Source organism: Saccopteryx leptura, chromosome 3 (assembly GCF_036850995.1).
Source record: "Saccopteryx leptura isolate mSacLep1 chromosome 3, mSacLep1_pri_phased_curated, whole genome shotgun sequence".
Taxonomy (NCBI): Eukaryota; Metazoa; Chordata; class Mammalia; order Chiroptera; family Emballonuridae; genus Saccopteryx; species Saccopteryx leptura.
In genome coordinates this window covers 322,293,869-322,308,402 of record NC_089505.1, presented here as the reverse complement: position 1 = coordinate 322,308,402, position 14,534 = coordinate 322,293,869, and the positions used below count along the sequence as shown (strand labels likewise).

General features: G+C 33.9%; 1 protein-coding gene across 1 annotated transcript in view; it reads right to left on the bottom strand.

Moving 5' to 3' along the window:
- LOC136401213 (suppression of tumorigenicity 18 protein) overlaps positions 1–13,800 on the bottom strand; it is a 120,153-nt gene extending 106,353 nt beyond the window's left edge. Inside the window, exons 1-4 of the mRNA XM_066379067.1 lie at positions 13,697–13,800; positions 12,865–12,968; positions 6,171–6,257; positions 3,245–3,275 (exon numbers count right to left, since the gene is read on the bottom strand). Of these exons, the coding sequence (XP_066235164.1) occupies positions 3,245–3,275; positions 6,171–6,225 (86 nt within the window). The 5' untranslated portion in view covers positions 6,226–6,257; positions 12,865–12,968; positions 13,697–13,800. The remainder of the gene's footprint in view (positions 1–3,244; positions 3,276–6,170; positions 6,258–12,864; positions 12,969–13,696) is intronic.
- Between the last annotated feature and the right edge of the window lie 734 nt (positions 13,801–14,534).

The following is a 14,534-nucleotide window of genomic DNA, read 5'->3' as shown; positions in this document are numbered from 1 at the left end:
TTAAAAAAAAATAAATCTGATTAAAGGTGGGCCTGTGGTTATAAACTGCTTTTTTAGTGGTGATAACAGTAGCTGACATAGAATATAATAAGAAAATGAGAATATCAGTATCAATTTTCATTAGTGTTATGAACAATATAGAGTATATTTAAATTAGTTTCTTTTGGTTTATGTACAATATTTATGGAAGTTGTATCTCTAGAAGCAATAACATGCCCAATGCATCCTAAAGAAAAATTAAATAAAAAGTTACCAATGTTTTTTACAAAATAGCCATAATTTTTATATTGAGAAAAATATGCCACATAACACTCAAAGGTCAGGTGCAGAACAAATTCTGGATTCTAGATCACAAAATATCTGAGGAAAAAATTGGAGGAGCAATTGTAGCAAGTGAAGTTGTAGAAAATTTAAAAAGACACTAAAATATATACACTTAGATATTAATTAGAACTTTTTTCAAGATTTACATAGAATGATAATTAGAGTCTCTATCAGGGTCAACTTAAAACATTTAAGAAATAATTTGGGACCCATTTAACTTAAGTATGATCATTCTGTTGAAAATACACAATTATAAAATTAACAGTAATCAGAAATTTTTATAAACTGGTTCTTATAAAAGAATAATAGGTGAATTAATTTTGTTTATGAATTTTCCCAGACATTATCACCAGCTTTCTGAGTAGGTCTAATGACAAATTAGGTAAAATTAAATATCTGATTAAAAAAATTAAGGGAATTAGATAACATGAAACATTATTTTTAATTAAAACATTCTTTGTTTGAATTTTAGAAAACTATGCATTGAAAAATATACTATAAGAGTTAAAGAGTAAAATTTTAAAATAAAGCCACTGAGTACATAAACAATCAACTGTTTTATTTATATTATAGGCAGTTATTATAAATTGTGTATAAAGAAAGTGTAGCTTGGCCCTAGCCAGTTGGCTCAGTGGTAGAGCGTCGGCCTAGCGTGCAGAAGTCCCGGGTTCGATTCCCGGCCAGGGCACACAGGAGAAGCGCCCATCTGCTTCTCCACCCCTCCCCCTCTCCTTCCTCTCTGTCTCTCTCTTCCCCTCCTGCAGCCAAGGCTCCATTGGAGCAAAGATGGCCTGGGCGCTGGGGTTGGCTCCTTGGCCTCTGCCCCAGGCGCTAGAGTGGCTCTGGTCGTAACAGAGCGACGCCCCGGAGGGGCAGAGCATCGCCCCCTGGTGGGCAGAGCATCGCCCCCTGGTGGGCGTGCCGGGTGGATCCTGGTCAGGCGCATGCAGGAGTCTGTCTGACTGTCTCTCCCCGTTTCCAACTTCAGAAAAATACAAAAAAATAAAAATAAATAAATAAAAAATAAAAATAAAAAGAAAGTGTAGCTTGGTGGTTGAAAAGCTGGTTTCTGAGTCAGAAGTCTGGATTACTTACTAGTGGTGAAATCTTGGGCTATTTACATAAGTTATTTAGTTTTACTTTCTTCACCTGAAAATTGGAACTTTCATAGTTTTTTCATTGTAATGTTATTGTGAGGATTAAATGACAGTGATAAATAATGCTCAAGAGTGTCTGGCAAATAATGAGACCTCAATCAATATTAGTTTTATTATTATTATTATTATTATTATTATTAATGCTAATAAAGTAACTGAAATAATAATTTCTATTTCTCCAAAAAAGTTTTTTTAAACTTGTTTTTCCCACAAAGGTGCTTCTCTCTGATAATTTCTTTCTTTCTCTCTATGAAATATAAATTTCTCCCTAGGTCAAAGCACACACTCATTTGTTCAATATTCTCTTTTCTTTGTCATGTTATTTTATAAGACATTACTCAGAAAGCCTTCAACATTTCCCCCTCCTCTTAAATAATTTTATTTCCTAAAAAGGCTGACTGAAAACACAGTTACTATAATAGACAGAGGACCAAGGTTCGTGGGCACCCAGTTTCTGTTGCACTAGAAAACAGTTCCCTGTAATGGTAAACATCTCACCCACTTTGAGTCTAATAATTTAACTTTCTTTTGATCAGTCTATAAGGAACATAATTGGAATTTTAAATGGAAAGGTTTGAAAAGCAAGAATTTAGTTGAGCTAGACAATTCAATCTTTTTATACTGTCTCAATGTGGGGTATACTATATGTTCTGCTCTTATAAAAGTGTTTAAAATGTAAAATTCTCAATCATGAAATTGAAAATGTAGGGAGTGCAAAGGATTCCCTATTAAAATATTTCCACAGATAAGAGCATCAGCATGAAAGCTTGTACTCAGTTCTGATAGATATGTGTTCCATTAAACAGGAGAACCAAAACTGACTGAATGAGTCATGGGACACAGAAGTAACTAAGCCCCGGCTCCAAAAAGTCACAGAGCATAGTTGCTTGAAAAAATAACATGTAAACTGTTCATGGATACGTTATAGACTTTAACGTGTATGAACATTGTTACACACCCTTCAGTTTTCAAACATTTCCCTGAGGAACACATGCTGACTATTGTCATTTTCACAAAAGTGGATTAGTTAGTGTGTTTGGGACTTTCTGGGATTACAATAGTACATCTAGAGAAGAAACAAGGGATTTATCTTGTTCCTGACACAATTTCACTAAAAATATCACCAGTTTAGAAAATGTATTGTCAATAGTGTTTATTTTTAAATATGTACTTTAAAAAAATTATACTTCACAAGCATAATGTGAAAGAAAATCTACTTAGAGTTTTTCTGTAAAACCTAATAAAGTGGACTTTTCAGAATATTACCTGAGGTACATTTACAGTATGTAAGGTGAAAATGTTTGAATCTGCCCCAATACCCATCAGCCACATTATCTTCAAATGTCTACATTTAAAAAAAATCATGTGGTTACCTGAGAGAATGTTCCGATTAATTAAAAAAAGTAGAGAATTTGAGACTTGGGTTATTCGTTAACCAGTTTCACAGATAACAGCTCAGTTCTTCACTTACCATCAGCACAAAAACAAACCACGTGTGAGGTGTGTACACAGAGACAACACACAATCCACAGAGAAAAGTGGGAAATCACATTACAGCAAAATGCTTCTGGGTTTGTTATCATAATAGTAGTTTGAATTGTTTGGGATCAACTATTAATAGTTTTTCCTTTTCTCCACTTTTTTGGTGCCCATGCCCATTGACTTAGTCCTCATAGTGAAAAAAAGATTCTGAGTACAAAAAAAAATATCTTATAATTAAAGCAAATCAATATTAGAAAAAAGTAATGCAGGACAAATCTTACCTGAGCTCCTGGATTAGAGAATTCATTGGCACTGTTGGAAAAAAAAATCCGTTTATAATTTTGAAAACTGTACAACTGAAATTATTCACCTACCTAGAGATAATGACCAATAGATTACTATAGACCTCATATACAATAATTTCCCACTTGTGGACTGATCTTTTTGATATTGGGTTTTTGAAGACAAGAGGACAAATTAATATGTCCCAGAACAAATGATTCTAGGTTTAGTGCCTAAGGTAACCCTGGAAACTTGATGTTATAAATAGGAGTTTCCAAATAACTGTTTTTAGAGATTTATTTAAAAATTACAGGAGCACAAAGGACTTGAATTATTTTTTAAATCAATTTAACTGTTTAAATATTTAACCATTATTGTTTATAGAAAGTTTTCAAGAAAAACCTATTTACATTTTAATTTGACATTAAACAAGTATATAAATAAAATTGGCAAAAGATATATGAATGATTGTGTCCTAAGATTTGTTTCACAAATTTTATACACAAAGAAAAGAAGATAAGTTTCAACCATGTTAATATTAATATCATTTTGGAAAAAAGAGCTTTGATTTTTCTTACTGAAATGATGGGAACTGAAGAAGTTCATGTTTATAAATACCTGCCTACACAAGGATAAGCAACATACTGAGAGAGACAACAGGTGGTTTTAAAGATTACTCATGCTACATGAGAAACAGTTGTTTCATTTCTGGAAGAACATTTTGGTTCTATTTAAGAATGTATATGTAAGAGCCAAAGGAATTTGAAGTCCAAAAACTTGCAAATTAAAACAGTCACAATATAAAAGTATGCTAGAGTAGTGTGCTTTTAGAAGTCCAAACAAGAGATTTAAATAGTCCAAATACAGTCCCTAGAACACTGATATTTATGTCAGACATAAGCTTATTCTAAATAATGATAAAAACTCTTTTCCATTTTTTAAAAATTAATTGTATATATTGGGATGACACTGGTTCACAAAATCAGGCAAGTCTCCAGTGTATAACTCAATACAACACCATCTGCACACCACAATACGTGCCCTCTGCCCCAAGCAAAGTCTCTTTCCATCTCCATTCCCCTCTCTACCTAACTCCTTTCACTCTGGTTAGCACTATATTGTTGTCTGTGTCTATATCTTTCTTGGCTAATCCCTTTACCTTCTTTCATCCAGTCCCCCCACCAACCCCCTTCTGACAGCTATCAGTTTGTTCTATGTGTCCCTGCCTCTGAATGTATTAACCTGGAGATTGTTATTTGTTTTTAATTGATTTTATTGGAGTAATACTGGTTAACATAATTATACAGGTATCAGGTGTCTAATTCTACAACACATCTCTGTACATCATATTGTGTGTTCACCCACCCCCTAGTCAAGTCTTTGTCTTTCACCATTTATTCCCCCTATTACCCTTCTCCACCTCTGCTCCCCCAACCCAAGCAATCACCACCATGCTGCCCATGCCCATGAGTTTTTCTTTCTCTTTTTATGCCCCTCAATCCCTCCATGCCCTTCACCCAACACACACACCCTCTGACAGCTATTAAGTGAAATAAGCCAGTGAGAGAAAGACAAGTACCATATGATTTCACTCATACGTGGAATCTAATGGATAAAATAAACCTGGAGATTATTATGCTAAGTAAAATAAACCAGTCAGAGAAAGAAAAATACCATATAATCTCACTTATATGTGTAATCCAATGAACAACAACAAACAAAAAAACCTCTTTTCCTTAAACCTGTTTTATATTGAGCAGTTTGCTGCATAAAAACTCAATATTTAGAAATATTGCACTCCAAATATTAGACAACATGATGCAATTAGTTTAAATGTAAGTAAATTAAAACTGGAAGATAATAGTGTAAAATTTCTGTTTATGTAAAGCCCTATATCTCATACATCATTATTCTGCACTTTGATTATCAATGCTAATGAAAACCAAAATTACGTTTTAACTGAAAAAAATATCATACTAGAATTTATTAAAAATTTTGAGATTCTGAGCTTTACTCAAACAGGAATTATTTACCTTGACTGAATATGACAAAAGCATTTCATTTGATTTGTCACTTTCAACCATGAATCTCAAAATATTTTTGAAATATTGCATGACAGCTACCTGACTCAGCCCCGCTCAGCAAGGCTGAGCATAAGAAGATTGGAAACAGCTGAGTGTAAGAAGACTGGGAATGGCTACCCAGAGTGTTTTCAGAGGCCACGGTGAATCTACAGCTTATTATTTAGAATTAAGGGTCACAAAAAATATAGCTAATTATAATAAAAGTTATTTTCCTTAAGGTGTACTATTGCCAGTCAATTCTATTTTCCAGATGTTTATATCATCAAGGGCCTGTTTATATTTCAATATTACATTACCATCTGTTGGTTACAAAAAGAGAGGGATAACTGGTAAGTTAAACCTTTCAAACATTTATTTGCAGAGCTGCTGGAAATTCCCAGCAGATACAGTCAAAGAATAAACATCATCATTTTACTTGAACTAAGTTTAGATTGGGAGTCATTAACCAGATAACATAAAGATTAAAATCTGCTTTGGCAATGAACTAACAATTTGATCTTTTCCCTTGGCCATTAAAGGTCACTCAGTAATTTGAAAGTCTCCATGAAGCATTCTTCCCTTACTGACCCTTACGTTGTTTTCATGATATTCAAGTCTGTCTGTGATTGCATTTTGTAAAAATTAGCGTCATATGTTATTTGGGCTTTTCTGAGTCCTTTACCTCCTAGTTCATAATATTTTACTTCTCAATAATATGACGCAATGTTCTGCCTTGACTTACAATAAGGAAGCCCTGCAGAAGTTGTAATCATTCTGGCTACACAGCAGGGACTGAGCACTGGAACACCCATATTTCATGGTGTGGTGGGCACGGTGTTCTGGAACCTGCTTGTTCACTCACCCTTCGTTCCTTTAGAGCGGGTACGCAGCATTTTATCTTCAGCCTCTGCATCCATCTCTAACCTGAACACAAGTCCTGAGGTTGTTCCTTTGACATTGATCAAAATATAAAAGCATGTCATTAGAAGGTCGTAAGGTCATTATGAAAAACATAGTAAACTTCCATGCTCTTGAATAGTATTCTTACTGTCCTCACACTCTACGAGTTTTAGAAATACTTCTATACATGCTGGAACCAGAGAAAACAGTGACAAGGCAGCAGATGTCTTGTCCATAAGTGTTTGCTAGTAATTCAAACACTTCTGGCATTACAAAGAGAAAAAAAAAAAAGATTGTCTAAAGGAGACGAAACCTCAAATGCCAAACCTAAAGGTTTCAGACTAATTTACTAAAACCTGATTCCTTTCCTTATTTCTGCTACATACCTCTTGCCAAGTCAGAAAAAAATATTTCTCCATGTAAAAAAGCAGTGTGAAGGCAAATCCCGCAATTCTCTTACTTCAAAAACCATTAGAAATGTTGATCATCAATAATGACATACATTTTATTTTAAGAATTTCAGAATAAATACTGGTTATAGTCATCCTAATCTATAAGAAATGTAAAATTTGAGTGTTTTGTGTGTCAGCAAATGCCCTTAGACACCATCACTAAATATTTTAAATATAATCAAGTACATTATCAAAGCGATGCAAAAACTTTAAAAGGCTGTTGTTTTTATCCATGTGGAGATAGATTCTGACCTGAGTAGTTTCATCCATTTCACCAGACTCCCCTAATAATTTCTTAGTTTAACTCACTTTTATACATTATCAAAAGGTTTCTTAAATAGAAAGAAGTTACTTTGCTTGATGAAAATCAGACACAGGCAGAAGGCACTCTCTGTGGTTCCCATCCTTAAATCCTGACACTAGCATGGAAACCCTGTGACGGCAATGGTAATGGGAGATGCATCTCTGCTCTCTGAGCTGAGTTGTGATTGAAGGCACTGACCTGCCATAGACTTATAATAGGGGAGCAGGTGTGGCAATGATGGACTTTAATTTCCTTTAATAAACCTTTTATGTGCCACACTTTTACTGCCATTTGACGCTCTCCAAGGTCCTGCACATAATAGGTTCATTACTTTTGATTACTATAGTCTATTGAGACAAACAACTCCAGAACACACTATATATTATGTTCAGTTAAACCAATATAGACTATTTATCCATTGTGCATTTTTTTTCACCTGCAACACTACAGACAAAATTAACGACAGCTCTTGTAAGCTAAAACTATTAAAACCACCAGCACTCTTTTGTCATCATCTCATAATAAACAGCACACCAATCATTGAACTGTTTTTTTAATTAGCAAACAAAAAGTGTTCACTGCTTTTGTTGAACAGCAGTTGCTTTAGTCTAAATATAATGGTTCATCATTATAAATATTTTGAATTACATAATAAGAGTAAACAACAATAAAACAGGTGATTTTTTTTTCTGTAGATGTTCCTTCTCTTAAAACCACATGAATTTATGACAGATGTGATACTACCTAGGATTAAAGTGGCTTAGTTTACTCAGGATGGTTAGCTCTGCATTGTAAAATCCTCCTCCTCTATGAGGATCACTGTTGCATATAAAGTGGCTCAACTCAAGCAAATTTCCCTCCGTGTGCTAAACAAATAACTCAATTAAGGGAGATCAGTGGCATGAGGGTTAACATGATGAAAACCATCAACTATTTCTGATGAAGTTCCTCCTGTGGGTGAACATCAACTCATCTCGGTTCTAAGGCTATCCTGCCACAGAGGTGCAATTAACTCTCCCCACTGAAAATTTTTACCAAAAGTCAAGTGAAGATTGAACTCCATGAGTTTCTTTCCCCAAAACAAAGCAGACTGTGAAGAGTACCAGAAGGCACAAATAAAAGTTTCCAAAACCTATGTACATGTAACCTTCGTTATAACAGCTTTAAGATGACTTTGAAATTCAGCTATCCAGAACCTGACTGCTCTTTCATCAACTCATGCAGCCACCTGCCCATTTAAGTCATTGGAAGGGATGTATAGATAATCATGGACCCCTGCTTGATTGTGCTTGGAATATTAGTTTATAATTGAATTTTGTGGAGCTACTGTCATCTTGTTGATGTAGTATATATGTTCAATATTAATTTTGTAAAAACTAATACTAATTTATAAAACTAAGTTTTCAGATTTAACTTGTGGGCCAAATTGTAAAAACAAAGTGGACCAAGGCCATAATATACAGCCTATATATTTCACCTTCTTTCTCTCCCTCACAACTGAAGAATAATAAAAGTATGAAAAACAGTGTCAAGAAATAAAAACATCAGAAACTTAAAACATTTGTGCTTTTCTTTTTTTGGGGGGTGAAAGTTTTTAACATTTATGAGATGGCTTGCTCTCCTCATAAATCTTAGTTTGAAAATAAGTCTTTGTTCTCTAAAATCTTGAATATGGGAATAAATATTTCTAAGTGTTCTTCATTTGAATTATTCACAATATACTTTAATAAATTGCCAATGAATAGACTTAATTTTTGTAAAATCAAACTTCATATTTAGTGTGTACCTCATTCAGGTATTAGTTGAAAGACAGAAAGAGGTCTGTACCTCAGTGCATGTGTTGATTCAGGGCAGGTGTGATGAGAATCAACATCCTTTCAAATCTTCTTATAGTTATAGAAAAGGCACATGGTTATGGCATGAATCAGGACATTGATCTAAACAACATGCTGCAATCTTAGAAATGACATTTCCAATTGGGAACATTGTTTTATTTATTTATTTATTTATTTATTTATTTATTTATTTATTTATTTATTTATTTATTTATTTTCATTGGAAAAGGAGAGAAGATCATTTTTACTACTTAAGTTCCAAATATTATTGACAAGTCTGCAATTAATTTTGTAAATTTCAATGAGTCACTTATTTCAAAACAGATGTGATGTTTTAAAACGCTCTCCTCTCAGTTTCTAGGGATTTTTATTTATTTATTTCTTGTATTTTTTTCTGAGGTTGGAAATGGGGAGGCAGTCAGACAGACTCCCACATGCGCCCGACCGGGATCCACCCAGCATGCCCACCAGGGGGCGATGCTCTGCCCATCTGAGGCATGGCTCTGTTTCAACCAGAGCCATTCTAGCACCTGAGGCAGAGGCCACAGAGCCATCCTCAGTGCCCGGGCCAACTTTGCTCCAATGGAGCCTTGGCTGCGGGAGGGGAAGAGAGAGACAGAGAGGAAGGAGAGGGGGAGGGGTGAAGCAGATGGGAGCTTCTCCTGTGTGCCCTGGCTGGGAATCGAACCCGGGACTCCTGCACGCCAGGCTGATGCTCTACCACTGAGCCAACCGGCCAGGCAGTTTCTAGGGCTTTTATCTAACATACTCCATTGTTTATGGAGAAACAAGACACGATATTTTCTGAGATTCCCATAATAGTTCCCCTGGCTTTGCAGTCTACTTCTTAAGAGTAACAATATTAAAGGAAGGTTTTTGCCACTCTTATTTCCAGATCTGAAACTACTTTTTAAAAGTTTTTTTTTACTTATAAGCATGGATATGTTATATATAATATTTAGATAGAAAGGAGAAAAAAGTGGTTCTTGCTTGGTATCTAATTCATAATAAAGGCATGAAGAAAACTTTAGGACCACTTTATTTTCCAGTTCTCTGGGGAGAAGAGTCAATAAAAGGAGACATTACAAGAGAGGAAAAATTCTAAAGTAAGGAAGGCAAAGAAGGAAAACTTGGAGGAAGGACATGAAAAAACACACATTAGAAATAAATAGATAGGCAATGAAGAAGAAAAATGACCATAAAATAAAATCTAACTACTTAGTTGAATTTGGAAAACTCTCATTTAACATCTTTATATCCTTACAAACTTGTATACAGGTATACACAGTAATTTCTTAGTTAACTTGTACTTGACCACCTTTTCTTACTAGTGCTTACATTGGGAGCAAACGCCTAATCTCCTGTCAATAGCACCCCAATACACAGATCTGGTGCCTTTCTTTGTGCTGATGAGTGAGTCCTGTCCTGGAGTTACCAGTTTCTCAGATGAATATACTCAGGAACAGGATACAGAATTCATAAACTCAATTTTGCTTTCATTCACACAAGTAAATTACTGGTATATGAGAAGATTTAGTTTTCTTTGATTTTATTTTTCACTCATAACCCTATTGTAACCTAATGGTAAATAAATCCAAGTAAGTATATATATTTTTGAATTTTCTTCTTCTCTAACTTATTTATTTACTCATTCAAATATTCTCTCAATTTTATTTTGTGTTGGTTTGAGGTGTAAGCTTAGTGGTTAGACAATCATATAGTACTTTACATACTGTTTTCCTGGGATCACACATAGTTATCACAATATTAATGAGTATATTTCCTATGCTTTACTTAATCACTTCTTAAGAACTGGATAAAGCAAATCCCTTGGTAATGTTTAAGTTTTATGTCTCCTTCAACAGAACTTTAAGTACAGATATTCTTGCTGCTTACTTATAAGTAGTCTTGTGTTTCTTAATATTAATAGAAAAAGCCATGGTTATTATAAGATTTTGAGGGCACTGTCTCAAAATTCTTAAACAATTAATCTTATTACTGTCTAGGTAGTGTAGCCTCACACAAGAAGCTACTTTAAATATGAAAAGTCCTTTATATAGATTCAACTTGCAATAATTTCCACTTTTAACAAGATTTTATTGTGTTCCTTTTCTGATATTTTTGAATTGGTAATGTCATTTTGTAAGTTCTGTCACATTAGTCTGTGTGATGTCATTTCAATGCTGGGGATCTCATTGTAATGGTGAGAGGAAGTGCTCTGGCTGCTGAGAAAAGGTCCCTGGGTCCTCTCTATAAGGAGTCCTAAATCCTCAGTGGATGTTTCCTTTACAAAGATAAATTTTTATAAAATGACAAAGAGAAACTCAGGAAGTTGGAAAAGCTAAACACCCAAAAATAAAAGAACTAGATGATGCCAGTTCCTTGGAATAAAATTTGGCTAGGTTAAAGAACAAAGAACCTTACATTGAGTGCCTTTTCTTTTGATAATTCTGGCACCATTTTGTTTAAACATAGCTTTAGAACAGCCCAAAAAGGAAAGCAAAATATGTTTCACTCCTACACAGGACAAAGATCAGGGAAATGAGTTGTGATTCTAAAAGGATAGTTACCTTATTGATAGAAATACTAAGATAAAATGTTCAAGTTTTTCTTTTCTGTTTTTACTCTTTTTACTTTTTTGGTTGTTTTCCACACATATATTAATTACTCAGGATGAGTAATTAAAAAAATAAACATTTAAAATATCTAAACTAACAAAAAAAGGTTTTTATATCATTTGTGAAACATCTGTATTCCTTTTTAATATTTTCTGAATCCTTTATCCTAAATAAAATAAAAATGTTCTTAATCTTTTATGAAGAGCACATTGTCCCTGATTTCAAATCTCTGTTCCTATCTGTCTCTTATTGTATAGTTTCTGAGTCTGTGTAGAAAGCTGAAGAATGCATAATGTCTACCTTTTACATTTACAATACTTCTCTTTGTCTCCATTAACCCCTCTAACTCTCAATAAACACCATACTTAAAGGAGGAAGCAGACTCAGTATGCTATCAGATTCAGAACAGTTCTCTGGGAATAGTTCTTGAGGGCCAGCTACATACACATTCCTCACATATGTGGTGATTTTCTAGAGTCACTTAGAAATGCACTGCACTAAAGGAAATCTTAGACCTGAAACCAGTTAGGTAGCACTCTAAGGAGGCTGATCTATTTTGATTATTACTTCTCATTTCTGAGTTGTCACTGCTGTTGTAGATTTCATCCCGTAACTTTGCACAACTGGCAATGCTGAATATAAAGCAAAGCCATATGTTTGTGTCCTTTTGCCAAACGACTCCAGCAAATAGTTCTATAATTCCCATAGGTAGACGATGTATGCCAGGGATTTCTATTAGTCGCTGTACCATGGCCTCTGGGTCACAGTTTTGTAACATAAGGGCGTAATTGTTGGCTTTATGTTTTAGGAGACATTTTTTGTATTTTTTTTTGTGTGTGCTCTGTTTAAAAATAACTCAGAGTTAGTAATACCTTAAAAGGGTCTTCAATATATATTTTTTGCTGATATTTGGAGATACATGTGTTGCAAAATATGTAAATGTTAGGAAGCAAAAGTTCTTCATATATAGATAATTTATTTTAAACAAATTTTCCAAAGGACAACCTAATTTCTTATTTTTCAATATTTATAAGAATTAATTCTACACATCATATAATACTTTTTAAGACATATTTTTTAAAATATATCAGTTACTTTTAATCCTTAAGTAATTAATTTCTAATACAAATGAATTTAAATTGAATTTTTAAAACTATTTTAATGCTAAGCCTTTCTTAAAGGGCAAATGTGTGAACAAATAACACAGACAAATCAATATGCAAAAGATTTATAGGCTCATAGGATTTTTTGTTTAATATTTTTAAATATTAAAATGACCATGTTTCTGACAAAATCACAATTCTAAATTCAGCAGTAACAATAAATTTTAAAAAAGCAAATCCATAGAGACAAAACACTGTTATATAGGAGAGCCTTTATATACATGCTTTGATTGAATTTATTTTCATTCAATATATTATACTATTTCATAAAAATGTTGCCTTACCTCTTTTTTTCTACTGGTAACCTATATTCCAATTTGGTTTTCCTGCCTCTGTTCAAGTTACTAAATGTTTTTGTCCACGTCAGTGAAAAATCATAAAATTCATTCTATTAACATAAAAAATAAAAGAAGGGAAGCATATCAGGTAGGACAATTAAATAGAAGATCAATAATTAACAATGAAACAATAATAAATATTGTGTGAACACTCTTATAATTTGGTTGGACTATACTATAATTATTTAACACTACACATCAATGGTAAAAATGTTTTTACTTTTTAAAGGAAAGCCAAATTCATTTTTGTCTTTCTCTCTCTCTTTTTAACCAAACTTTATATGTTATTATGTCTTCAATTTACTAGGGAAACTAGATAAGAAAGATTCTATTGTTGTTGTTATCTTACTTTTAACCTTCAAAAAAACAAAGTTCAGACAAGATTTGGAATGTGCTACACTCAAGTCACAAAAGACAGATTCAAAATTCATCTTGTTATTTAGTGCTATCTTTAATGATGAACCTGTCATAAAATGCTACTAATTCTTTTTGCCAATATTTTAACCAGTTTTTTATGGAAACAATTTGCCTTTGATTTACTTTGCATTCAGACATAATACACAGAGCTGTATGACCTTCATTTGATCTCAGGGATAAGAATAATATCTATCCTCAGACCACTTGGCCCTTGAGAGTAAACTTTGAAATTCAGTGTAATACATATACTCAGCATACCAGAGGGGCTGTTTATACAAATATTACATAAAATACTATGTATATCAACACAAATTTCAAATGTTTATATTTAGCAAGGTATTTTAAAACACAAACCACCAACCTTTCTTGCAAAAGGTTTCTCTTGTCCAATGTTTTACCATTTGCAGTAGATTAAAGTACCCGGCTTTTTAACCATAGATGTCTATTGTATTTGTTGACCATACATTAAGCAGATGATTCTTCACCTCCAGTAGGCTTCTGTGGTTCCTGGAGAAAAACAGGAATAAAACTATTTCAAGTGATAGAGCAGATTACTGCACATGGTGTAAAAATTGAAAAGTAGCACAGGAGCTTGGGAATTCTTAGTTTGTGTTTGATACCAACTTAAAAAAAGGCAGGGGGGTCTTTTGTTACAAATGTGTTTGGCTTATTCTACTTTGCCCTCAGTTCAGAAAGAGTTCTGAAGCTTTCCACCTGCCTATTTCCCTTTGTTTGCCATACTCCAACCTAAAACAAAAGATCCTGGAAAACAGTCACACTGGTGAGCAGAGCTCTTTCTAAATTCTGAAAGTAATGGCTTTTTGTCTAATACCCTATCGTGTTATGTATTTATTAGCAATACATTTTCCATTTATTTTCTCAAAGATTGCCAATAAAGAACTGAATCACATAAGGGAGTAGCTGTAAACCCTCTGAGTTCCCTAATGTCAAACTCATTAGCATCCGAATAAGCACACAGCAGCACATCATCTGCACAATTGCAATTTTTTTACTACTTTTAATAGCGTTTCTCAAAGGGCTCATTTTCAACTTTCTTCAGTGGTTAGTTGGTTCTCAGGGGAAAAGTAGCTTCCTGATGCTCGCGGCTTCCACTCAACAACCCGGCCGTTTGCTGTCAGACGCGTCAGCCCTCTGCCCTAACCCCATCTGCTGTCTCTACCCTCCCTGGGGAAGAGAGT